The sequence below is a fragment of the Phyllosticta capitalensis genome (assembly GCF_038381095.1).
Source record: "Phyllosticta capitalensis strain CBS 128856 chromosome Unknown BKA78scaffold_9, whole genome shotgun sequence".
In the NCBI taxonomy this organism is placed as follows: domain Eukaryota; kingdom Fungi; phylum Ascomycota; class Dothideomycetes; order Botryosphaeriales; family Phyllostictaceae; genus Phyllosticta; species Phyllosticta capitalensis.
The window spans coordinates 710419-735233 of NW_027117447.1; the positions used below are offsets into that span (position 1 = coordinate 710419).

General features: G+C 56.2%; 8 protein-coding genes across 8 annotated transcripts; 2 read left to right on the top strand and 6 right to left on the bottom strand.

Annotated features, from left to right (window-relative positions):
• Positions 1-1141: 1141 nt before the first annotated feature.
• BKA78DRAFT_255598 lies at positions 1142-4003 on the bottom strand (the record flags this gene model as incomplete). The annotated part of the gene is made up of 5 exons (XM_066885010.1): positions 1142-1832; positions 2088-2638; positions 2798-3049; positions 3101-3511; positions 3782-4003. 5 exons carry the CDS (start codon positions 4001-4003, stop codon positions 1142-1144), a joined length of 2127 nt encoding a protein of 708 aa, XP_066741124.1.
• Positions 4004-5547: 1544 nt separating this feature from the next.
• BKA78DRAFT_321692 (chaperonin 10-like protein) lies at positions 5548-7071 on the bottom strand. The gene is made up of 4 exons (XM_066889050.1): positions 6765-7071; positions 6589-6695; positions 5978-6536; positions 5548-5908 (listed from the first exon to the last, which is right to left on the bottom strand). The coding sequence occupies exons 1-4, from the start codon at positions 7038-7040 to the stop codon at positions 5630-5632; spliced, it is 1221 nt and encodes a 406-aa protein (XP_066741125.1). The 5' UTR covers positions 7041-7071; the 3' UTR covers positions 5548-5629.
• A 1289-nt stretch (positions 7072-8360) lies between these two features.
• On the bottom strand, positions 8361-11610 carry BKA78DRAFT_321694 (uncharacterized protein). The gene is made up of 3 exons (XM_066889051.1): positions 10979-11610; positions 8991-10728; positions 8361-8918 (listed from the first exon to the last, which is right to left on the bottom strand). The coding sequence occupies exons 1-3, from the start codon at positions 11117-11119 to the stop codon at positions 8821-8823; spliced, it is 1977 nt and encodes a 658-aa protein (XP_066741126.1). The 5' UTR covers positions 11120-11610; the 3' UTR covers positions 8361-8820.
• A 342-nt stretch (positions 11611-11952) lies between these two features.
• Positions 11953-13383, bottom strand: BKA78DRAFT_185318 (DNA repair exonuclease rad1). The gene is made up of 3 exons (XM_066883489.1): positions 13375-13383; positions 12984-13325; positions 11953-12934 (listed from the first exon to the last, which is right to left on the bottom strand). The coding sequence occupies exons 2-3, from the start codon at positions 13144-13146 to the stop codon at positions 12060-12062; spliced, it is 1038 nt and encodes a 345-aa protein (XP_066741127.1). The 5' UTR covers positions 13147-13325; positions 13375-13383; the 3' UTR covers positions 11953-12059.
• BKA78DRAFT_355401 (uncharacterized protein) lies at positions 13280-13679 on the bottom strand (the record flags this gene model as incomplete). Its single annotated transcript, XM_066891896.1, has 4 exons — positions 13280-13325; positions 13375-13429; positions 13480-13509; positions 13565-13679. 4 exons carry the CDS (start codon positions 13677-13679, stop codon positions 13280-13282), a joined length of 246 nt encoding a protein of 81 aa, XP_066741128.1.
• Positions 13680-13998: 319 nt separating this feature from the next.
• BKA78DRAFT_298232 (uncharacterized protein) lies at positions 13999-16301 on the top strand (the record flags this gene model as incomplete). Its single annotated transcript, XM_066886881.1, has 3 exons — positions 13999-14281; positions 14333-14419; positions 14473-16301. The coding sequence occupies 3 exons, from the start codon at positions 13999-14001 to the stop codon at positions 16299-16301; spliced, it is 2199 nt and encodes a 732-aa protein (XP_066741129.1).
• A 701-nt stretch (positions 16302-17002) lies between these two features.
• BKA78DRAFT_256070 (chaperonin 10-like protein) lies at positions 17003-18159 on the top strand (the record flags this gene model as incomplete). The annotated part of the gene is made up of 2 exons (XM_066885049.1): positions 17003-17175; positions 17223-18159. 2 exons carry the CDS (start codon positions 17003-17005, stop codon positions 18157-18159), a joined length of 1110 nt encoding a protein of 369 aa, XP_066741130.1.
• Positions 18160-23252: 5093 nt separating this feature from the next.
• Positions 23253-24808, bottom strand: BKA78DRAFT_321703 (uncharacterized protein). Its single transcript, XM_066889052.1, has 3 exons — positions 24118-24808; positions 23784-24016; positions 23253-23664 (listed from the first exon to the last, which is right to left on the bottom strand). Exons 1-3 carry the CDS (start codon positions 24701-24703, stop codon positions 23506-23508), a joined length of 978 nt encoding a protein of 325 aa, XP_066741131.1. The 5' UTR covers positions 24704-24808; the 3' UTR covers positions 23253-23505.
• Positions 24809-24815: the final 7 nt, after the last annotated feature.

Sequence of the window (24815 nt, forward strand, 5' to 3'; positions counted from 1 at the left end):
TTCGGACGTTGATGAAGAGGCGGAAAGGCTGGTTTTCTGGCTGGGAGCTAGGCGCCATGGAGGTACCGCGCCGATGGCAGGTGGTGGTGGCGCCACCAAGAACAGTTCAGACTACGGAAGCAAGCAACCAATTCACCTGCCAGCCAACCAAGCGTGCGACAAAGCGAAAGGAAGCGAGCGAGCCAGCCAGCCACGTGTTGCCGGTCAACCAGGCACGCCGTCCGGTCAGTATTTGGACGCACCGCGTACGCCTGGTCTGAAAACAACCCCAGGACGACAAAGCATCTCGCTTCAGATTCGAGCTGAATCTCGCAGCGGAAAGAAGCGCAAAACGAAGCAAAAAGTCTTCAGGCCCGAGTCCAACAAGCGACTCGTTTGACTGATCGCCACTGTCACTCATGCGCGGCCCTCAGCCTCGGACCGGGGGCCTTTCAGCTCGCTGCCAGCACCGCTGCAAGTCACGCTGCGTTGTACGACGCTGATGGGACTTGCCGCTCGGCTTGGTCTATTGAACCAAAAATGGAGAGTACCCTGGAATCGAATCGAGAACCAACGGCCTGTAAGCGATGTGAAAAGTCGAGGCACACGGCTGCATTGACCCAAAACTGTCACGACAGTATTCTGGACGCTGCAGGAGCGGTCCATGGAGCTTTTGCGGCTTCTGTCCCCTTTCCCCGCGCTCTCCGGGCATGGTCCGCTTTGATGTGGCCAACTTGATCTTTGCCTCTGTGCGCCTTTTTGCTGTTGGTATTTTTACCAAACACCAAGACGTCTTTAATCCGTCGAGACGTGTGATTCCCAACGCACACAATTGTCCCTCTTTCTGATTGTAAATATGCTACGCGCTGGACTGCTCACATATCTTTCGCCTGTACGATCGAAGCGAAAATGGTGAACCGCGGATCTTGGCTATTCTCGACGACAGTGTCGGATGACTTGTATCTTGTTGCTATAGACTGGGGCTCAAGGTATCTAGACATGGTGCATGACAAGAGTCTGTGGATAGATATAATGCAGACGATTGCGAGTCTCGTGTATCTCTGACGTTTTCTTGTCGCTTGACTGAACATTGTGCATCATTTCGTCTTCTCCTAGCTCAAGTGTCTCGGCGCTCTAACTGCAAGTCCAGCAATCGACCTACCTAAGCAACATCGAACTCATCCTGGAGTGTCGCCTCACTACTCGAAGAACCGTTCGCATGCGCATGCTCCTCTTCTCCTCGTCCAACAACGCGAATCGTATCCCTGCGCCTCTCCCTCTCCCTCTGCGCCCGCTCCCTCCACGCCCTCACCTCCTCCTCGTCGCTTTTCATGTGCATCCACACCTCATCCCACGCCGTCCCGTCCCCATTTTCCTTGGTTCCCCCTTCCACCTCCTCCTTTACCTCCTCAGCCACGCGCCCAAACGCCCGCTTGACTTTGCCCACCAACCGCGGCACGACGCGCTCGCGAAACTCATTCGGCACTCTCAACCGCGCCGCGACCCACCGTTCGCCGGGCCGCCGCTCGCTCGGCACGCTCGTCAACAGCGGGGCATCGAGGACGCCTTCCATCTCTCCCGCCGGCTCGAAAACAGCGCTCAACCGCCGCGGCAGCACGCGCGCCAGAAAGGCCAGCGACGCGCCGACGTTGACGTCCATGGCGCGCGTCGGGTCGGCCGTGGCCTTGAGCGCCCACGCGCAGACGCGCGGGTACAGGATGCTGAAGTCGGTCTGGCTGATGTGGACGGTGCCACGCAGGGTCAGCAGGTAGGCGGGCGCGCCGTGGCGCTGCGCTTCGGCGATGAGCGACGAGGCGGTGGCGAAGTTGGTCGGCCAGTACGTGAAGGCTTCGCTGTTGATGCCGAGGAGCGGGGACGAGAGGGGGCGGTGTTGGGCGTGGGGGTGCAGGGGGTCGTGGCGCGCGGAGGGTGAGAGGGTGGGGTTGTGGTTTTGTTTGTGGTTGTGGTTGCGGCAGGGGGACGTCCGCGTGGGTTGAGCAGGGGGCTGCAGGGGGCGCGTCAGGGGGTGGTGCGAGTGCGAGCGCTCGTTGTCGCGTTCCTCCATCTCCATGTCCTTCTCCTTCTCCTCCTCATCGCCCGCTTCAAACGACGCGTTCCTCTCCGCATCACCATATTCTCCACCCTCTTCCTCCACGGGCGCAACCGCCGCCCCCCAGATGTCGTACACGATCCCCTGCTTACACCACCCAAACCGTCCCACACTCCTCAACACCTCGACCGTCGTCGCCGCGCCAAACGAATGCCCCGCCACCGTCACCCCATCAGTCGCATCAAACGCCCCCCTCCACGCCGCCCAATCGACACCATCCAAACCGCGCGAGCTGGCGCCCACGTACCCCTTGCGCCGCAGATTCGCGGCCGCGACCTCTTCGCCCCGCCCCGAGGCAATGAGGCACAGCACGTGGTGCGCTTCCTCGATCTCGGCGAGGCGAAGCGCGATTTGCGCGTCGCGGAGTTCGCGGTCGACGCCTTTGCGGTTATTGGGGGCCGTGTCGATGGGGTTGTGCTTGGGGAAGATGTAGTCGATGCGGTCGTAGCCCTTGCTGCGTTCGGCGCGGCTGGTGCCGGGGTCTAGCGCGAACGTTTCTTCTTCTTTTTCGTCTCTGTCCTCTTCGCCGCTTTCCCCCTGTTTCTTCCTCTGCTTCCCCATGCTCCTCATCGGCCACCGCCACCTCCCCACCTTCGCACTCGCACGCCTCTCCTCGCCCTCGGCCGCGCGCCGCCACGCCCGGCGCGTCGTGTAGCCGCGCGGCTGAAGCCCAAGGCCGAAACATCTGGTCTCCTCGGCAGGGCCGACGTCCGGGTGGTTGACGTAGGAGCGCGGGGCACTGCCGTCGCGGTGCTCGAGCGCGGCGACGACGAAGCCGTGGCTGGCAAACTCGCCGCACAGGCTCGAGTACGACGTGCGCGTGCCGCCGAGGCCGTGGCTGAAGACGAGAAGCGGGAACTGTTGGGGGCGGCTGTTGTTGGACGTCTCTTGTTCTTGCTCTCCTTCCTGCATTCCTTGCTCATCGTCTGCCGTAGCAGCAGAAGATGAATGGCAGCGGCGCTGCTGCTGCTGCTGCTGCTCAGAATCTCTGGGCACACCCGGCCGCGCCACCCGCGCATTCCGCAACGCCGGCACCTTGGTGAACAGCGTCGTGGCGCCAAAGACGGGGACAGCGGCGCCTCCGACGCCGGCGAAGCGGCCGTACCCCTTTGCCATGCGGACGCGGGGGCGCGGCAGCCAGGTCAGCTTGCTCCATTCGGGGTTGCCGGCGGGGTCGGGGCCGGGCGGGTCGGAGCGGCGGCGGGCGAGCGGGTGGTGTCCCCGTTGATGATGGTGTGAAGAGGGAGGAGATTTGTTGTCGGAAGTGGAGGAGGAGGAGGATGTGGATGAAGGAGCCACTTCGCAGGGGTAGTACAGCGTCATGGCGACGGTGCGCAGGCGGAGGAGACGTTTCGAGTGCCGCGTGAGGTGCGAGATGGGCCGCGGTTGGCGGACGGGGAGCTCGAGGTCCATGATGCCGACCTGGGAGGTGGTTGTGAGCCGAAGATTCTCTCGTGGACTGAGGCCTGGAGGTGATAGTCGTGGCACCCGCAAACAGCCTTAACTGCTCCCTGCGACCCTACGTCGAGGACTAGGAGGAATCTAGTCCCAGGTGTCTTAGGGGCTTGAAGACTCCCAACCCGCGCTCTCTTCGACATCGACCCTTTCTTAGCCACTGCGTCACAACAACCCTTGCTCTCAAGCCCCAAACCACAAAACCAAAACACGAAAGGAGCCCTCTAGCAAACTCACCCCATACGGCCCCGAATAATTGGGCAAATGGCTCTGATAGACACGCAAGCGGTCACCCAGCGACTTTGGCGGTCTAGACTTTGGCTTCTTCGCGTGCGGAACCCTGCCGCTCCCCGGAAACTTTGAGCTCTGCCGACGGGGCGGTGGTCTACTCGACGAAAAAGGTGGAGGAAAGGCATCGTCGTCGTCTGGTTGGCCGGAGATGCTGGCGTGGAATGACATTGGCGTTGTGGTAGTTGGGAGATTGCGAACGAGATTTTGATGTTGATGAAGGGAGATGGAGGTGGAGACGGGGATGGTTCGAGTCGGCAAGGTACTCCTCTACGACGCGGGATATACTGCAGCAGCAGTCCGTCCAGTACGCAAACAGGCAGTACGGGAATCCAGAAAATACGACCGGTGTCGTCAAGACCAGGCAGGCAAGCAGTACGGCTTCAGAAACGATCGTGAGACAACGGGGGAACAGGAAGCCGCTTGCTCGAAAAGTTGTGCACGCCAACAGGATTAGAGGAAACAATAGAAGCGAACAAGAGAAAGGTGACAGAACGGCCACGACTGCAGAGCGCTACCTACTCAGCAATGATGTCGATCGGAGGGTCTCGTCATCTGGGGCGTCAAGGGGGAAAAGGCGGTTCGAAATGTCCATCAGGGGAGATGGGCTTCTTTCAGGAACGCGACGAGCCGCGGCCGCCGGACCTACTTTTACTGATGAGAGCTCTTGCGTACCTGCGCACGCCGAATCCCAGGCTTACAATCAGGGACCCTTGAAGATAGACTTTGGCGCGTACCTAACGTCAGGTCAGCAGCAAGCCCTCAACCACCGCCGCAGCGCAGATGCGAGGAACCAGAAGCGCGCCAACGCGCGTCGATGTTGCAGGGCAACGGCGGAGCGACGCTGCACGCGTGCCGCCATCCGCACAACATGCCGACAGCCAGTGAGCCAGCCGTGAAACTCGGTCAAGCGACTGAGGCTGTGCAGACAAAGGATAGGCAGTATTGTTTGCAGTGATAGACTTTGGACTGACGTTATGCCGTCCGTCTCGCCCCACGTCCGCCGCTGACGTCACTTCCGCGGCGGGCCTGCCCGGCCGTGCGCCCAGACGGAGACGCCGCTGGCGGGCAGGGATGCCGATGCGCGTATCGCGACGACCGAGACGCGGCGCGTAGTTCCGCTGCGCCATCTCAACGGTTGTTTAGATTGTGCAAGGTACGATGAGGGTACGAGGATAGTTCGGTCGGTATTTGAATAGCTCGGTAGGTGCCGGCCGAGGCTCGATATTGCCGAATCTTGTAGATTGGACTCTGTGATTTGACGGAATAGGCAGATTTCGTAAATCGAACAGTATGATTGGGTGGACTGAGGGACCGTTTGTAGTTCTCCGACAGCAGCCAGACGCACAGGAGAAAGGAAGGAGCGCCCGACTTCCCATTCAGTGGTGAAGCATTCAACGTGGAAAGCTACTCAAAAACCGGAGATTTTGTCGGCTTGACCTCGTCTTGAGGGGTGGCGTCCCTGCTATCATACACATGTGAGATAGATGTTTGTGAAAACTCCAGGTATCGTTAGCTCGGACTGCCCCTGAGGAGCTAAAACCAGCACTTAACATGTCTTGAGTGGAATGCAGTCTGGTGCTGAAGCTGCCTGGCATACACGGCGAGTTTCAAATCACCTAGTCGATCAGTTCGCATACAGGAAGCACTCAAGCACATGACTTTTACATGTATTTTCCACACGTGCTACTTCTCAAGTCATTTCTTGTCGTCGTTGTTATCATCATTGCCATCATTCAAACATTAATTTTCAGCACCTGCGCCGTCTCTCACCTGGCATGATTTCATCTCCTTAAATCACAACCGCTGCAGTGACGGACTGCCCTCGCACGGCGGAGCCGAAAACCGCGTCTGCACAAACACCTTCTGCATGCCGTCATCCTGCGCGTCAAAGAGGGCGTACACCTTGTCGATATCGGCCAAATCGACGCGATGCGTGACCATCTTCAGGGGTTCGATTTTGCCCTCCTGGATCATGGCCAGCAGCTTCTCCCAATACAGGTGGACGGGTGCTTGGCCGTTGCCGATGAGCCGGATGCCGCGTTCCATCAGGGAGCCGATGTTGAAATGGTTGGTCTGGGAGGTTGATGTGTCAGTGATGGAGAGAGGAATACGGAGACGGAAAGGCGAGGCAGGGGAACTCACGTAGCCGACGTAGACGCCGGTGATGCCACAGCGGCCAAAATTGCGCACGCTCGTAATCATCTCGTTGACTAGCTCGCTCGTGTCCGTCTCCGCGCCCAGCAGCATCTCGAAGTAGTGTGCCCAGCCTTTGGCATACTCGCCCGCCGCACATTCAATCGCAACATCGGGGCCCCTCCCATCAACCATTTCCTTCAGTTTCCTCGTCACGCTCTCGCCCTTCCCAAGCTTGGTGAAGTCCAGCGTCTCGGCGCGCGGATACCGCTCCTTGACGAAGTCCAGCCGCCACGAAACCCCGTCGATGATGATGACTCGCTTGGCGCCCTGCAGGAAGGCAAAGTCGAGCGCCATGACGCCGATGGGACCGGCGCCCCAGATGGCGACGACGTCGCCTTCGTTGACGCCCGTGTCGACTACCGCGTTCCAGCTGGTGGCGAGGACGTCGGAAAGATAGAGACCCTTTTCGTCGGGCACGTCGTCGGGTAGCCTGAGCAGGTTGGTGTCGCCGCACGGCACGCGCACGTATTCGGCCTGTCCTCCAGCAAAACCTCCTGTAAAATGCCTGGGATGGTCAGTTGATGGTCGGGTTTGTCGGAAAGCAATGGGAGACGGACGAGTAGCCGAACATGCCGGCGGTGCGGCCGCCGTACATGGCGTTTTCGATTGTGTTGGAGTTTGTCCGTTCGCACTGCGACGAGAGTTTGTTTTTGCAGTAGTAACACTGCCAAACGAACACCATTAGCACATCTCCTCAATCCCAGAAGACGATAGAAGAAAAGAGGGCGCATACATCCCCACACGCAATCTGAAAGCTGGCAACAACACGATCCCCCTTCTTTAACCCCTTCACCCCCTTGCCCATCTCATCGACGACCCCGCAAAATTCGTGGCCCAGAATATCCCCCTTCTGCAGCTCAACCACCGTGCCGTGCAGCAGGTGCCGATCCGACCCGCACACGGTGCTGCCGGTGACCTTGAGAATCACGTCGCGGTCCTCGAGCAGTTTGGGCCGCGGCACCTCGACCACCTGCACCTTGTTCTTGCCCATCCACGCCAGCGCCTTCATCGAGCTGTCGGAGGCCGCCCAGGCGGCGTCGTTGGCCGGGTTTGTCACGTCTTGCGCCGTGATGCTGTTGGTGTCGTGGCCGAGGAGCTGCTCAGCTTTGAAGGCGGCTTGCGAGAGTGCCATGTTTGTGATGTGGGCGGCGAGATTGTGGGAAATTGAGACTGGGTATCGCAAAATCGCTGGAAACTTGGAAGCAGAAACCAGTGTCGTTGAAAACGAACCAAAGGGAAAAGAAGCGCTTTTGACGACTCCTTGGTTGGCCGCACACGAGTTCAGCCATCGACATCAGCAACATGTGCACCTCACTCTTTCCCAATCATGACATAATGGTTTCCCATTCGGCCAGCCAGCAGCCTTCTCAGCCGGGTGGGCGTACGAGCGTCGCCGGACGCCAGGTCGACAAAATCCGGGGATGCATATTGCGACGTCATGGAATGGAGAAAGGGGGAATGCCATTCGCCATTCGCCATTCGCCATTCGCCATCCTTCCAGCTTGTGGATAGTGGGTGCGCTTTGTGGATTGTCGTTTGGCCAGAAGGAAGTGAACGAGCATTTGGGCAAGTTGGCGCTTATGCCATCAACAGCCAACCCTCGTCGTCGGTATTTGAGATGCTTGGCTGAGATGGTGTTCTGGAAATTTGGTTTCTTGTGTTCTGTCCTCCCCGTCTCGCCTCGATCCGAGGAGATATGCTCTGACGTCATTCTCGCGTGGCGCCACGACGTCCCTCTACCACCTTCCTGGTAGTCTCGGGACTTGGTGCTGGTTCGTCGCTTGGACCTTCCGTCTGTACGTGGTATCTTCATCTGATTTTGGACGCGTGTAAGTGTAGCAGATAAATTTGACTGCGAGCGCTAAACTAACCATTGATGTTGCTATCCAGCGAGCGTGCCCAATCAGGCAATGCAGACGCCCGGGCCACTGAAGGCCGGCAAAAGAAGACATCAAATCCAGAACAGGGGTTTAGGGGGTAGCTGGAGGATAGATCTCGGTCGGTACATGTCCGGGCAGGGGTGGCGCGTGGCAAGCTTGAGTGCCAATGCTCAGTGCTCCCTGTAGATATATACATAGGTACACGTTTTGACTGCCGCTCGTCGATCAACATGTGCCGGGCCCGTGTTTGGCACCAAACCTTGGTGTTGACATATTCGTTTTTGTGGCAGGTGTGCCGCTGCTGCTGTTTTGACGTGGAAGCGGGAATCGCCGTAATATCTACTTGCCTACTGTGTGTACCTGCTCAATTGGGCAATCCGTGGTGTCGTGTGGGAGTTGATTTCCATTTCCCAAGTAGCTCACAGTCACAGTCGTTGATAGCAGTAGACTTCATATCTCATGATTATCCATTGGACCACTACCTACGATTGGACACGCATTCTCCCGTAGCCAACCAATCATACACATTTTCGTCCAGATATCAACAAAAAGTATAGCCTTGCGACGAAAAAGCCAAACCGACTTCAAACGGGTTGTCCCCGGCACCAGAAGCAGTAGATCACAATCTTTGCTGGCGCTCCCTTACACCAGCGGCGTCAACGCCGCCAGGTCCGGCAACAGGTGCTTGAACGCCGAAATGGCATCCGAGCGGAACGCATCTGCTGCAATCCCGTATCCAGAATCACGTCCAGCCCCTTTTCCGCGTCCAGTGTCAGCCACTGTGGGGGAGCTCGGGGGGGAAGAGCGGTCGTGTTGGTGTTGTAATGGTTGCTGTGCTGTCGTCGGTGGCGACGCAGAGTGCCGTGTCGTTGGCGAAGTGTGTCGTGATTGAGCTCGGGGTCCATGCAGTCAGAAGGCCTCGATGACTGACGCACGCAGCGCGTAGTTGACGTCGTCGCGCCTGAAGCCGGGACCGCGGCCGATGCAGACGCTGCGCTTGATGAGACCTGTGGGAAAAGGTTATGTCAGCCAGCTTTCTTTTGCGGGCGATGGTTTAGAGAAAGGGATGATGGTCTTACCATTTATGAAGCGCTGCACGTCGATTGTTACTGTCCGCCGCTCGCGCCTCTGTCCAACGACCTCGACGCTAGCAGCAGCGGTGGCGTCTCCACTGAAGCCAAGGGCTTCTTCACCCATCAAGGAGAGGTCGAAGCCGTAGAATTGTGCCCAGGGGTCAGACGAGGTCTTGTTCATGCGGCTCTCTGGAGACGTGTGTATGCCACTAAAGCCCATGGGATAGTCGTCCAGTGGATGTGTGCTTGGTGTACTTGGAGGACCGCCCGAGGGAGAACGATCACTCCTGGTAAGACTCGCACTCGCTGTGCTGGTAGTGGCCGTCCTTTCTGGCGAGGGTCTTGCGGGCGACGTTTGGCGGTGGCAGGACAAATGGTTTGGTGCATAAGGATCCAACGACTCGTCCAAGGCCGCCACCTCCGAGTCTGGATGCACCGTCCCACCCACTGACAGTTGACCCCTTGCGAGGGCATCCAGTGTCTTGACGGCAGCCTCTGCAAAAGATGCCTGAGCGTCGATCCTGATGCCGAGTTCCTCGAGGTAGCCTTCGACGTCGTGGCTATCGAACCATTCGCCTTCATACTGCCTCAGATCCTCCTCCAGCTCCCTGCTCCAGTTGAGTTGCGGATGCATGCCCGCCCGGATCTGATCCAACTCGACCTTTGTCGCCCAAGGGCCTATACGACGGACGTTCCAGTCAGTCTTGCGTGGGACAAAGTTGCCGCTGTTGTCGCGCTGGGGATAATGAGTCCCGGCCCCACCGAGATGGACGAATGGAGAATTGAGAAACTCGATCGGCTCGAGTACTGACTGCTGCAGGAGGGCGCGAAACTGTCTTTGGATCTCGTCGCGCGTCGCGTAGTGACGGCATATACGGAACACGCGTTGAAACGCCCCTGGGCGGAGCTGCGAGGTTGACAGAAGGTGGAAACCTCGCTCAAGGCATGCTCGCTGGAGCCTGCGAGCAAAAGTGGTCTCTTGAAATGAGTAGGTGTACGGCAACTGTATTTCGGGAGAGGTAGTGAGGGCTGGGGAGAAGGTGAGTTGTGGGGAAGAGGGGCTATTACCATAGCCATGACTGTCCGGCGCTACCGATCTCCTGGTATTACTGGGTCCTGGGATCTGGAGCGCGGAGCTCCCAGGAAAGGCAGGCCCGGAGGATGAATGGACAAGAGATGGCTCGGCAGATGCGGTTCCAGTTACTGACCTCAGAGCCAAGGTGGAGGGAGGCATCGGGTTCAAGTCGACATTTGGATATGATTCCGCGCTTGACCCAAGGTTCATTCCCAACGAGTCTTCGGCCAAGAGGTAGCCCATGCCGAGTTGTTGATATAGCGCATTCTGTTGAGCAACGCTATCATCGATTCTCCGTCTCTGCGGAGGCATCATGTCTTCGTAACTGCGGCTTGACAGATTTGCCACCACTCGCTCCGGACGAGGGTTCTCCTGGCTCCGTGCAGGAGTGTCGGCGTCTTCACTCTCTCCATGCTCTTCCCCAGCAACTTTGGCTGTCTGGACTAGCTGGTTGAGAGCCTGGGTCGTTTGTTGTAATTCCGATGCCAGATCTGGACGCAACGAGGCAATGTCCGACGCCCGGACCTGGTTGTTGAACTGGAGAAACGAGTTGTGCATGCCATCGATGACTGATTGTAGGTGTTCAACCTGATGCTGAAGAGAGTTGATGGTCGTCTCTTTCCTCTGGCGATACGCTCTTTGAGCAAGCCTGATCTGAGTCCGCCGACGCTGTCTCGGGGTCAGTAGCCGTACTACCGTTGGAAGAGGAGATGACATGATCCATCGGGCGTCAAAGAAACAAGGAGATGTCGGAATGCATGACAGGTGCAAACGAAATGCTATATTGAAAAACGGAGCATTACACAACCAAGGAAAATCGGCGTAGTCGGCAGACCCACTGTACTACTACACCTAGGGAATGCTCCATGATGACTGATCGGTGTGGGACAGCTGCAAAATGAGATTTCTGATTACTCACATCAGCAGCAGTTTCGTCCTGTGTGTCCACTTTTGGTCGGCCCCGTTGCTTCTTGCTTTTGGACGAAGGGGCGTCACTGGTGGTGGCAACGTTCCTGGCTCTCTTCTTGGTCGGGGGCTGCTCCAGTCCTTCAGGCTCCATGGCGACGGCTCTTGTATTCCGATGGGAAGTAGTAAACACGGTTCTCCGGCAGTGATCGGGTAGCGGCTTCGGATGAAGATTACTTGAGATCTCTGATGGTTACCAAACCAGAAGGAAGACAACAATGCGGGTATCCGCTTTCAATAAAGGTGGATAACTGTCGTCCCTGGGACTCTTATAAAACTCGACAGCAGTAAGCTCGGTGCGCGCTGGTGTGATCCGCCAAAGGCCGTGCCGTAGCAGTAGCAGACTTTATTTGAATGGAAGAGCTGAATAATGGACCCGCCGTCAAAACTTGTCCGTCATACGCACGGATGGCGCGATTCGTTCCCCAGAGTCCAAGTCGGCAGCTGGCACAAAGGCTAGACAGGCGAACGGCGGATCCGCAAATCTGGCGTCGAAATCAAAGCCCCGGGTCGATCTGGAAGTGGACAAGGAGCGGCTAGCACGTCAAGCGTTCGTTGGTCAATCGGAACAAGTGGTACAGGTTGGTTCGGGGTCAGGAGGGGCGCGAGAGAAGCTTGGTGATGTGTTTAGTGATCACCTAGGTACTGGTCTTGGCGCGTCCTCTCGGGCCGGCTATCATGCATTGCTTAAGGCCACAACTGCCCCCCTAAGGAGCCATCCGTCACAGCCACCACCACTAAGACCATATCAGGGTCCGTCATGTCGTGGCACTACTTGCCAACGGTGTGATTCAAATTTGGCTTGTAGGCGCGAGCCGTAGTTTCAGCAACAGTCTCCAAACCACCCGTGGCATTCACATATTGAAAGATAGTACAAGCCATACCATTTTCATGCACAGCACAAATTAGGAAACTCCGTCCCAGAGAAAAAGTTTCTTGCTAAAGACTTTCTCCAAGACCACCCGCTGCAAGACGCCACACGTTTTCCGCAGCTGGCCACGGCGAGACTGCAGACCGCAATCATCGACGCCTCTTCAATCATCTTCGTGCAATCCCGCATCACTGCCGATCTGCTCATCCTCGTCGCCGTCTTGTACGAGTGGAACAAATCTAAAGTCCACAAAGCTAACCTGTCCGCCCTCCATCTCAATCATAAACTGGAGACTCAGGACGCCTTGGTTGTCTCCTCTGATGCTGACCTTGGTTGCCGCTGCCATTGCTCGCGCAGCTGCCTTGATCAAGGCGAATCGATACAAGTAGACGACGCGGTATGCGACTTGGGACGTCTCGAGCAGGGCTGCATCTTGTTGTGCCAAGCCGGGAGGTCCATCTCTTGGCGTAGATGCCTGAATATCTTCAGGCCGTCCAAAATCAACCACGGTGCTGCCTAAGGATCCGCTGGCACTAAGCGAAAACTTGGGTGCGGAAGGCTTTGCCCGTAGAGCTACATCTTCCGGATTGGTACTGCTCAGCTCGGTGATGGCATCGTGAAGGAATGAGCTGCGCATGATTATTTTAAAGGCCAGCTCGTCACGCGCAAACGGAATGTCCTCGTCTTCAGCTTCATCAAGCTCGTAGGTTGTCAGTTCGCAGGTTGTCGTAACACCGGCTTCTTCGAGGACGATTTTGAGAGGCGAGCCGACGCTGTCATATGAGAGTCGACAGACTGACGTCATTCCTAGAACTCTATTGTCAAACGCATTGGTGGGGCCCCTGCCGCTGAAGGACGGAAAAGGATTGCGGGTGTTTTGTTCTGTGAATCCAAAGATTTGCAGCGTTTCGAGGAGGGCGGGTAGATTGATGGAAAAGGCTGGGACATCGTGGTCTGATTCGTCGCCGGAGGTCTGTGAACCGCGAGAAGAGTTGTAGTGGTATGTGGTAAAGAGAGCCTTGTCCAGGAACGAGAAGCCTTCGAGTCGTCAGCCTAATCGAGAGCAAAACGAAGACAGCCAACCAACCCTGCATGACTCTAGCTTCTTCAACGCTGAAGCGAAGTCCATCCTCATTTATCTGCAAACGCGCTCGTGGCGCAAAGCTAATGCACCGGAGGAGTATAAAAAGTTGGCGAGCAGAGCTGGACACGGCGCTGAAGATGGGAACATGGTCTGGATCGGCAGACATGGCGGCAGTCGAGGCCGATCCTGGATGAGGGCAGTTTGACGCAGGTTCAGAAATGTATTGCCCAAGTTATTGCATGACCCAGCCTAATGTACACGAAATGCCGATGACGCCGCGAGGAGGAAACTGGGGAATTCTAGACGTAGACGCCGACTGCGCAAATCATGTAGACGGATCCGAAGCTGGCAGAGATGAGCATGAGCCGAGGTTTGTGGGTGATGCGAGACATACCCAAAGGCCAGAGATGCAGGGACGCCAATGACAGGCAGGGTGACGATGGAGCGGTCTAGCGGATGGTTAGAAGCTTATTTTGATCGTGTCTTCCGAGAGTCTTACTGAGGCCGAAGAAACCTGTCAACAGCAGGGCTAGCGACAACAATTAGCGACGGTGTTTTGGCTCAATTGCAAAGCGAGGGCGTACCGGACAGGAGCAGCAGGAAGCCGACGAGGAATTGCGAGTTTTTGGCGACGGCGGGATAGTAGGGCTGGCCTTTGGCAGCGTCCCAGACGTCGAGCAGAGGGGTGGATGAAGACATGGGGAGAATAAGGTTGGAGGGAAGCGGGAGTACCTTTTTTGGCGTACGGGCGTATGTAGATGGACGTGTTGTGGTGTTGAGCCCAGGAGCCTCGAGCATACGTGGTGCGGACAACCCCGGACGCACTGACTCTAGGCGCCGGTGATCGGGCCGCCCGTGCAGGGCTGCCATTCATCCCGTCCAGTGCACTGCTAGCCTCACCTTTTCCTCACCTCTCTCACCTTCCAATCGTTCATCTTCTCACCTCCAGCTCCTTTGTCGCCTCCTCGGACTCTTCTCCCCCTCATGAATTCACTCCGTCTATAGCCCGCCGCATTCCATGGCAACCGGCGTCAACTCGGCCCTGCTCTCGCTACTTACCAACCCTCTGCCCTCCTCTTCCTCCTCCGCTCCCTCCATTCCCGTCGCTACCAACAATACCCTGAACATGTCAGCCAGAAGTCCGGCTCTTGGCAGGCGCACCGCAAAGACCGACGTCTACCGTCCAAAGATTGTCACCACCGTCGGCGCAAAGCCTGCCTGTCTCGTAAATGCCTCGGTGACGTTCGTCGGACACGACCAAATTTATGCTTTTGGAGGATTCGACCAGTACACCGATGAAGGTACCCTTCCTGGACCCTCATTACCGCCAATCTGTGCTGAATGACCCCTAGTCTACAACCATGTGCTGCGCCTGAACCTGCAAACCCGCCAGTGGAATTTGGTCGACAACTATGGCGACATTCCGGGCGTTCGCATGGGTACGTTCCCAGGCAAGACCAAAGCCTCAGAGGCATTTGCCTAACTTGAACAGGCCACACTGCCAGCCTTTGGCAGGGCGACAAGCTGCTCGTCTTTGGCGGTGAAAACGAACATCGCCACTACCTCCACGACGTGATCATCTTTGATCTCAAGACTGCCCATTGGACACAGCCCGAAATCCACGGAACTCCTCCAAAAGGCCGAGCTCGTCACTCTGCAGTCATCCACGACGACAAACTCTTTATTCTCGGTGGTATGAGCGGCGCAGAAAGCTACGTGCTCGACGACATTTGCTATCTCGACCTCAAGACGTGGACCTGGTCCCGGAATTGGCGCTTTGTTCCGCGCTACGACCACACAAGCTGGGTCTGGGACGGCAAAATCTGGGTTTTTGGCGGTCTAGGCGAGGACATGGAGAAAACGAGCGAAATCTGGTGGCTTGACATGCGCGGAAGTCCAGCATTCGAAGCTGCCATGGCGTACGGAATCCCAGGAAAAGTCCTTGGACGAACCCGCGAGCAAAATTCTGCGACTTGGCGCGCGCCACTACCAACGGGAAACACTGGATATGCGGCCAATTCTAGCAGTGTTCAGACCAATCCAGCCCACTCGGCAAGCTACAGGCCACTCTTTGCGCCTGGATCCATATCGTCGCTCAAATTCGTCGCCAGCCAAAACCTGCCGACTCAAGCTCTTGGCACCCACTTCCACGTCTTTACGTCAGGGCAGCTTGTCGATTTTGTCACTCCAGCCTCGGTCATGTCATCTTGCGACATTAGCATTTCGTCGCTAGATCTCGACACCCTGCGCTGGCACAAACTGGCCGATGGCAAGGAAATGTTTCCCCCAAGTTATCGCTGGCACTACTGCACATTGAACGAGGACGGGACACATGCTTGGCTCCTTGGCTGCCCCACGGACCCTGCAAATACTGGCGACGCTAACGGAGAGTACCTGAGCGATGTTCTGCCCATCGACCTGACCAAGTTTGGAGTCCTCGGCAACGCCTTGAATTACGAGACTCGCGCCGAGTCGAACAAACTGCCGGCATCAGATGCCAATGAAAACTCTCCACTTGCGGGCATTGGAGCGGATCTGGTCAAAGTCTTTGACCAGCCACCTGAATCCGGAAGCGGCACGGACTTTCTAATCACAGCTCAACGCGACGACGACGAATGCGACGACGAAAGATCACCTCGGGTAGATTCCATGATGTTTCAGGAACCGCCGTCAATGCCCACAGATGCCATGATGCAAGAGTCGGCGGCCATCCACGTCCATAAGATGATATTACAGGCGCGGTGGCCGCATTTTGCGAGAATGTACAACTCGCAGATGCTCGAGTACCACACCAAGAAGATGCACATTCCCGAGCCCTACACGACGGTCCGTGCGTTTTTGTACTACCTCTACACCGACAGCATTGCGCCGCGTGGCGAAAATGGGCCAGCACTCGCCGACGTGGCGGGCATGTTGGTCATGGCCAATCTGTATGTCATGCCACGTCTACGGCTCCTCTGCGTCAATCGGCTGCATAAGGAGCTTGACGTGGAGCATGCAGCCATCATCTGGGAGCGAGCCAGCACCGCAAATGAGAATTGGCTCAAGGAACGCGCTGCAGACTTTTGCATGATGTACTGGGGCAGGGTAGTGCGAAGCAGAGGCTTCCGCACCCTGGAGAAGCGCAGTCTTCTAGAACTCTGCGAGGAAGTCGACCAACATGGCCGAGTGATGACGGGAGAGGAGCTCGAGTCTCTGGGAGCCTTGGCTGGCACCAAGTATTCAGGGCGCGAGGGACGAAAGCGCAGTGCAGGCGTCTTGACTGCAGAAGAAATCGAGGAAGGTGAGGATGGTGAAGACGAAGGCATGGAGCTGAGTTAAATTCTTTTATTTTTTTGCAGAAGCTTCGGCTGCTATTAGGAGCAACCAAGCTTACACGGTTCTTCGGCGTCACGGCTTGATCATTTCACACGACTTTATCGGATCGACAGAGTGGATGGAGGATAAGTAATTGCTCGACAAAGGTTACCGGCGTTGATTTCGGAATCATGGATTTTAGGGAAGGAAGCAGGGCTTGGCAAGTTGCCTTTTTTCATGAATGGACGAAGCGGATTGAATTTACTGGCGACAGTCTAGGTCTAGATCAACACCTCAATTGGGAATGCACAAAAGCATCACATCTTTTTCTCCGCAAACGGACACACGGACGCGGGACGAGAGGCTGTTGTTGGCGGATAAATTCCTTCCATGGGCCGTGCAGCTTAAGCTGCCCCTCCCCCTCTTTTCACGTCACCCGCCCCGCATGTCTGCCCCACGATACTGTCGACGATTACGCAGTGCGCTACTTATGCTCCAGCGACGCAACCAATGCCGTCGGACGGCCCCTATCGTCGGCCTACTGAGACTGGCAGTTCCTAGAGACCCGCTGACATCGTGAGTTTTGCTCGTCTCCATGGCGGGATGCCGTGCCCAAGTCGGACACTTGTCCAGGCACGCTCAACCCTGCCCTTGCTCTGCTACTTTTACTCGACCTTGTCCTTGCTGAGCACCTTGCTGTCTTCCATCTCTTTCATTCTTTAACGATGTCTACCACAACCCTCGTCGAGCCCTCTAAGCCAAACATTGGCGTCTACACCAACCCCGAGCACGCCCTCTGGGTGGCAGAGGCAACGCCAACGCTTGAAGATGTGAAAAAGGGCGAGGGCCTCAAGCCTGGCGAGGTCACAATTGCTGTCAAGAGCACTGGTATCTGCGGGTAAGTTTCCTTCCAACTTTCAACTTCCCCATTCTGACCATTCCCAGCTCCGACGTGCACTTTTGGCACGCCGGCCGCATCGGACCCATGGTGGTTCGAGGAGACCACATTATGGGCCACGAATCGGCGGGGCAAATCATTGCGGTGCACCCTTCCGTCACGAACCTCAAGCCGGGCGACCGCGTCGCCGTCGAGCCCAACATCCCGTGCCATTCGTGCACACCATGCCTCAAGGGGCGGTACAATGGGTGCGAAAACGACACCTTCCTGTCGACGCCGCCGGCCAACGGGCTGCTGCGTCGATACGTCAACCACCCCGCCATCTGGTGCCACAAGATGCCCGACAACATGAGCTACGAGGACGGCGCGCTGCTGGAGCCGCTGGCCGTCGCGCTGGCCGGCATGCAGCGCGCCAACATCCGGCTCGGCGACCCGGTCGTCGTCTGCGGCGCAGGCCCAATCGGCTTGGTAACACTTCTCTGCTGCCGCGCAGCCGGCGCCGAACCGCTGGTCGTGACCGACATCGACCAAGGCCGCCTCGACTTCGCGGCCAAGCTCGTTCCCAACGTGCGCACGCACAAGGTCGAATTCTCTCACTCGCCCGACGACTTCGCTGCCGCCATCAAGGCCAAGCTGGACGGGGCCGAAGCCGCCGTCGCCATGGAGTGCACGGGCGTCGAGTCTAGCATCGCGGGCGCCATCCACGCCGTCGCCTTTGGCGGCAAGGTCTTTGTTATTGGCGTCGGCCGCAACGAAATCAAGATCCCCTTTATGCGCCTCAGCACCCGCGAGGTCGACCTGCAGTTCCAGTACCGCTACGCAAACATGTGGCCGCGCGCCATACGCCTGGTGCGGGGCGGCGTGATTGATTTGCGCAAGCTGGTTACGCATCGCTTTGCGCTGGAGGAGGCGGAGAAGGCTTTCCACACCGCTGCGGATCCCAAGACGGGCGCGATCAAGGTGCAGATTCAGAGCTTGGATTAGATAGAGATTGATGGAGGGAGGAAGGGGCTGTGAAAAGAAAGAGGAATGGGGATAGGGGTATGCGGAGTAGGGGAGTTTTCTAGTTGGAGTTGAGAGAATACCACCACCATTCATAGATTGGAGACTGGCAGACAGACAGACGGCTCCCCGCTCAGGAGGAGAAAGCATTTCGGTCAAGGTAGGCGCATCAATATTGTCATCACATCAATAGTAGTCGCATAGCATTTGCATCTATGTCCACCGCCTCTCTACCACGACCCTTGTCTATCTATCAATCTGCTGGACAGCGGCCCGTCGTCTCGTCTCGTCTCGTCTGGTCCCCAGATACTCGCTCGTCGAATTTGCAACCCAAGTAGACGGAGCACCACGAAAGAGCAGGCGAGCAAGTGAGCATCTGCTCTCCCTTTTCCTCCCTTAGCCCACCTACCTTCAGCTACCCTACTTCGCTTACTCACTCCCTCCTTTCCACTTCTCTTTTCAAACCTTTCGCTGGTCGGTCAGCATACAAATTGGGGGACAGCGACCAGAGCGACGCACTGTCTGGTGTGTTGGCTCGTTGATTGACGTCTAGTACCACCCGTGTTTGTCTCTCCAGCTTTCGACAACTCACAAAGTCAACCACCAACACGGCTGCTGAATGATGACGAACCTAGGATGCTCAATCGTAATGCACATCATAGTTTTCTCTCGCCTGCCAGGGCAAAGTTCGCAGGTCCTTGGACAATTTGAGCCACAGAACCGGACAAACGTGGGTGATACAAGACATTCCATATTGCGCTATCCACGGAGCTGCGGTTCCTGTTGCGCTCTGGAACCTGAGAGCGCTGGTTTAAGTAATGGACACTTTGCCCATTGTCGGACTTGCCGCCTGCTTGCTCTTACCACATGGTCATGCGGTGTGATTGAGCCACCTGCCTCATTGGATCAACGTGTTTTGTGACTGTGCCTCTACGCCTGAAAAGTATTTAACTCTCAAATCATTTCCATTTCCCTTGAACCTCAAAGCAACTCTGGCATCAAACTGCGAAACTATGCCGATCCGAGAGTGTACTTTGCGTCGGTCGTTTCCTTTTGCATCCGAAAAACTTTGGACACGAGGAGCGGTTGTCGATCTACCTGGACCACAAGATGTCGGAAAATGATGATACCGCTTGACATTCGATGGTCATGATCTCTCATCATTATGTAGCAACATCTCGGCCTAAGCAAGGACTAAAACCACTTTGGAGTCTGACAACGCGCAGTATTCCTTGACGATGTCTGTGCCAGATCTCAGGCACCCGCAGCGTTTTTCTATCGTTGTCTTTGGAGTAAAAGGTGCGAGTCGCGAGTCGTAGATGCTCTTTTTGTACCTTGCTCGACCTCAAACGCTTTTTTGCGTCTCACGTGTAGAACCGCCGCTGATGATAGCTTCCCTCGTGATTGATCGGCAAACTCCTGAGCCCCTGGAGTAGTATTTAAAATCTCACGTTTGGCGCTCAATTGCATCAATTTAAGCAAAGTGCCTCACAAAAAACACTCCGACGAAAGCGATACGGACGAATACGACTGTGTGTATTTGATGAGTGCGCTGAAATGGCTCTGGACTGCGCATTACCCTCTGTATACTTGCGTTTGTCGCCGGCTGGTTGCCGTGTTTAATGACCGCTTCAAGGGCCCTTTTTCATGTCGGACAGAGATTGATTGATCATGGAAACAAATTGATGCTACGAAAAACACAAGTCTGAGTTCCACTGCATGATCTGACAATGACAATGGTCGGTAGATCCGACGAAAAGGGAAGTAAAGCCTTTGATCCTTCACTTTCTCCTGACCCCCCTTCAAAGTCTTGTTGGTCTGCATGTTCAAAGAAAGGAGAGTGTAGAGGTACTGGAGGTACGTCCTCCACAAACCCTCGGGCATGGGGTTCTGTTGTGGTCTTTCGCAAGTTGGATGAGAGCAACTTAAATACTGATCGCAAGCGGAGCCAGGGGCCTGCTGATTGGTCTGACTGTCTTTCACTCACTGCTACCAAATGCTCAGTCGCATTGTCCCGGCAATTGGTCACTCTGCAATAAACGTGCCCCTGGAAAATGTGTCTCCGTACCGACGGACGCCTGGGTCCCTGTTTAAACCCCTCTTTTGCCCGCGAAGAATCATGGCGCAAGCAGGATCCAAGGTTCAACAAGCTCGAACCTTTGTTCGATAATGTCTCACTCTGTGTTCTGATTGTCAGACTTGTTGCGACGCAGTCTTCTCGACAGTCCAGTGATAGAAACACATTGTCTGAATCGGTCCATCATTGAATCACAATGTGGAGTATCTTCAATCACGACCATGTCGAAGAATATCTGATGGGAAGATGACAAATGAGCTTCGCTGGCAGCCGCAAATAGCCCGGACCCCAAGGCCAAGTACGCGGCAATATGAACCAGAAGCGAAAAAAGAGTGGAAGCCGACCCTCGTCGAAATGCTCCAGGCGTGGATTTCCTGATCCCTTGCGGCTTCTCAGTCAATCGAAGGAGTTGCGCTCGCTTTATACTCGTCGCGGACAGATTCTGTCACGCCTTCGGTTGATCCAGCACTTTTCTGGTCGACCAATCATTTTACACCCGAGCCCCTGATCTGTGGTATAAAAGAGCCGTGGTTCCCAACTCTGGTTGCATTGTTTCCAAGATGCAGGCAGTGCATCAGGATTCTTTGGAAATGTCCCTGCAAATCTACGCACTGTGTCTCGGTGGAAGGACTGACCAACGTTAAAGTCCAATGTGCGGTTTTTTAGGACGACCAACTTGATAATCTCTCATCGCCAACCAAAGGATCTGCAATAACGTTTGACATTCAATTACCGTGGTGCAATTCAGCACTTTCAAATAGTTACGACTGGCTGCTCCAAAGAAGAACAATCGCACAAGAGTCCGTCCGGCAACTTGAAGATCGCGGCCCTTGGTCGCAAGATTCTCAAACAAGAAGCAAAAATGCAAAGAGTGCATATGTTGGTCATATCTCGAGCGACCTCTCAGACACTGTGAGAGTGCAGAACAGCTTGTCTTTCTACGGTCAAAGCTCAGACCACATCTGCTTTTATACCCAGCGCTCTTTCCACATGCAGCAGCTGACAGCACGCGGCTTCTCCGCGACGGGCGCATGTGATCTGCTGACATGCGCTTTCCTGTTGCCCAAAAGCACACCGAGGAAATCGCTGGTATAAAAGGCTCCTTCAATCACCCTTATTTCATGCACTCGTTGTGGAAATGATGCTACCAGAAACATACACTCGGCTGTTTGGACTGGCTTGGAGGAGCTTTGCCCGTACAAACTCTTTCACTTTTTTCGCGTCGCTGTGGTGCTGCACAGTTCCTGCCGACATTCTGGATTCAGATCTGGGAAGATATCTAGAAGAAAAGGACTGATGTTGGTAGAAACGTTGTGCAGCACCACTCAAAAATGGCGACTAACATCACAATCCTAAAGACCTAGGAGAATCTTAATTGCAAGGGGACTGAGTGCGAACAAAGCAGGTCAAATTGTTCGGTGGTTACTCTTCGATGATTTCTTTACTTTGTTTTCCACTTTGCCCATACAATTAGCAATCTGGACGACGCGAGGAGTCATAGTCACCACCAACATCCAAAGACAAAGCTCATCGTCATGTCCAAGAGACATTTCCACGGCTTGGACTAATTTCAAACAATGATGATTTCATTGTTATGCAGTCAACTTAAAGAGAGACCGTGACCTTGCTCGAGCAACAAAGCGGCAAGTGATTCGCAGAGCGGACAGACACTTGTCGTGTGACGACGCCCAAATCGACTTTGCGGGTCGCGGTGCTCGCTCTCGCCCTCGCTCTGGACTCACTTCGTTGTCTGGCTTGAAATCGCTCCACCGTAGAGAATGAGCATTCATCATCATGGAGCAAAGATGTCCGGCTCTCTGGCTTCTGTGATGCTGTCACACGTTGTTTGCCAGCGTTGAATCTTCCGTTTTCTTGCCGCTGCTCTTCTTCCCTCACCCACCAGAGTCTGTTCAGTCGATAGCGGAGAGAGAAGGAAACCAAATGTAGCGATCTGTGGTGTTTTTGCCGTCCCGCTCGTTGCTGCGAGTCTGTCGTTCTTCCTCCGAGTCTGGGGGTCGTTGAGCGTCCATTTATACTTCCCCGACAACACACGAGCAGTATCAGGGGGAAAGCACAGAGCAAGCGCATCTTCCACGTGTCTCATCGCCTGCCTCCTGCCCCCTGAAGCCTAGCTTTGCTCTGTCCCCGTGACGAGAAGGCAGCACAGAGGATTTAAAAGAGCCCCCAGGTCCAGGTCTTCGCTACCATCCGTCAGCCAGCGTCTGCTCCTGATACAGAAGAGGCGTTCGAAGATCTGTACTGGCTGTGGCTTTAAGGACGAAGACTCAGGACCGACTTTGCTGGCTGCTCGTTTCCCTCGCTGTCACTTGCTCCACCTGCATGCCTGTCTGCCTGTGGATCTATCCCCTTGTGCTCACATTTCATCATCACCAACGTCCGGGGTGGATACTAAGATCCATCATTTCGCAACAGCATTGTGCTCCATCATCGACCGCACAGGGAACTGGCAGGTCTGGCAGGCGTCCTGCGGCGACGTGGCAAGCCAGACCCGTCTCACTGCTGCTCCCAGTGCTGGACTGTGGTAGGATGTGAGCAGAAGGACAAGTAGGTTGTCCTCATGCAAGCAGAAAGACCAGTACGAGTGGCCCTTTTCTGTGTCGAAGCTGGCGCTTCTTTGCTCACGGTGGAATTGGGAATTGGAATTGGTTCAGGCGGGAAAAACGCCCTTTTTATACTTTGGACGCACACTGACAGACCGAGGCAAGAAGGCACAAGCGTCGGCCCACTGCCTTCTCCTGACATATCAGGTCACCTAATCCAGAAGTCACAGGGGTGGTCGCATGATGCAGGCCCGCACATGCACGTCGCCGCCCCAGGACAAGGCTGTGGAAAGGGAGGAGTATAAAAACTCCAAGGGAGCGCCCGCCACTGTGTCAATCCAAGGACGATGCCTCCTCCCCAAATCGAGAGTCGACGAAAAGAGGCCCTCGACTGCGTGGAGTTCTTGCACACCTAAATCAGGACCGCAATTACTGCCGGGGGGGGGGGGGGGGAGGGGGGGGCTTGTCTGTCTGCTCCGGTCTGCTCCGTTCCTTTCTGCACTGGCACCGCAGCCAGCCAGAAATCTTCATCGCGCCGCCACTATTGAATCGTGCCGATAGTCATCATCACAAAAACTTACACGCAGCAAGTCGACACCACAATCACCACCATAACTTTCCCATGACAGCATACCCACACAACTGATTAGTCGGAGAGATGATCCTTTTCAATTCGCCGAACGACCTCGTCTACTTCTTGGCCCCCTCATCACCATCCGCCCAATCCTGATTGCCATACGAGCCCTTGCCGCCCTTTGTCGACGTGTTGAGGCGCTCGAGGACGTACTCGCCGGCGCGGATGGGGCCGTACTTGGGCGGGTTGTCGGGGGAGATGCACGAGGGGAGGGTCTGCGCAGTTCGACAAGTCAGCAATTGTGTCATCCGTTTCCCCCCAATTCTCCCCCTTTGTGTTTCCTTTTCTCTTTTGGGAGGTTTGGGGGTGGGGGGTTTCGATGTTTTGGTCTCACCTCAACAACCTGGTCGTAGTTGACGCTGAAGAAGAGCGGCACGCTGTAGCGCGGCTCGCGCGTGCGGTTGACGACGCGGTGCACCGTGCTCTTGTACATGTCGTTTGTCCAGCGCATCAAAAAGTCGGCAATGTTGACGATGAGCCCGCCGTCGACGCGCTCGACTTGGGTCCACTGGCCGGCGGGCGAGAGCACCTCGAGTCCCGGCGTCCCCGAGGGGAGGAGGATCGTGACTGTGGGGGGAGTTAGAGGGAGGTGGAGAGAGGTGGATGAGGAAGAGGGGGGAGGGGAGGGGTGGTGGGGAAGCGGGAAAGGGGGCATATGGTACACATACAGCACTCATAATCCGAATGCGCGCCCAACCCAATGTCCTGCTCCTTCTGCTGCTCCTCCTCCACAGGCTTGCCAGGCGGATAATACAGCAACCGCGCAATGCCGCCCGGATGTGTCATGGCGCTGTCAAACCAACCCTCACCCAGCCCCAACGCCAACCCAAACAAACCCATCAAGTGCCTTGCCAGCCCCATCGCCTCGCCATAATACTCCTTGACGCCCTCAAAAAACCCAGGCAGGTCTTCCTCCGCCGGCCACAGATTCCCGCTGCCGCCCTCGTACTTTTTCCCGTCCAGCTCGACGTACCCCCCGTCGTACGTCCCCTCAAACGACGCGGGGCGCAGCCGCTCCTCGTAGCCCCAGTTGAAGCCCGCCTTGGTCTCGGCGCTGCCGTCGATGCTGGTGTACGCGGGGGGTTCGTAGCCGCGGTGGAGGGCGCTGTTGCGCATATGGAGCCTTTCCCTCTTGGCGGCGTCCAACTCGTGGAAGAAGCGTTTGGCTTGCCGCAGGACGCCCGCGATGACGCCCGGCGCGATGCCGTGGTTGGTGATGGTGAAGAAGCCCGACGACGTGCACGCCGCGTGCATCTGGCGCGCCACGGCGAGGCGCGCGGCCGCGTCGTTGCCGAAGCTGGGTCCCAGGTCGATGGTCGGGATGGTGAAGGGCTGCTGCTGCTTCTGCGTCGTTGACGGGCTGCTG

Bases quoted from the DNA above. Each gene is read 5' to 3' on its own strand.
- BKA78DRAFT_321703 (XM_066889052.1), bottom strand. From the start codon at position 24,703: ATGCACGCGGCGTGCACGTCGTCGGGCTTCTTCACCATCACCAACCAC. The intron at 24,017-24,117 runs GTATGTGTACCA...CTCCCCCCACAG, and splicing joins GCATTCGGATTATGAGTGCT to TCACGATCCTCCTCCCCTCG. The intron at 23,665-23,783 runs GTGAGACCAAAA...CGAACTGCGCAG, and splicing joins ACTACGACCAGGTTGTTGAG to ACCCTCCCCTCGTGCATCTC.
- BKA78DRAFT_321692 (XM_066889050.1), bottom strand. From the start codon at position 7,040: ATGAAGGCGCTGGCGTGGATGGGCAAGAACAAGGTGCAGGTGGTCGAG. The intron at 6,537-6,588 runs GTCCGTCTCCCA...TGACCATCCCAG, and splicing joins GCCGGCATGTTCGGCTACTC to GCATTTTACAGGAGGTTTTG. The intron at 5,909-5,977 runs GTGAGTTCCCCT...TCAACCTCCCAG, and splicing joins CCGGCGTCTACGTCGGCTAC to ACCAACCATTTCAACATCGG.
- BKA78DRAFT_185318 (XM_066883489.1), bottom strand. From the start codon at position 13,146: ATGTCTGCCGATCCAGACCATGTTCCCATCTTCAGCGCCGTGTCCAGC. The intron at 12,935-12,983 runs GTTGGTTGGCTG...GACGACTCGAAG, and splicing joins AGAAGCTAGAGTCATGCAGG to GCTTCTCGTTCCTGGACAAG.
- BKA78DRAFT_321694 (XM_066889051.1), bottom strand. From the start codon at position 11,119: ATGGAGCCTGAAGGACTGGAGCAGCCCCCGACCAAGAAGAGAGCCAGG. The intron at 10,729-10,978 runs GTGAGTAATCAG...ACCCCGAGACAG, and splicing joins AGGACGAAACTGCTGCTGAT to CGTCGGCGGACTCAGATCAG. The intron at 8,919-8,990 runs GTAAGACCATCA...CTTTTCCCACAG, and splicing joins CGTGCAGCGCTTCATAAATG to GTCTCATCAAGCGCAGCGTC.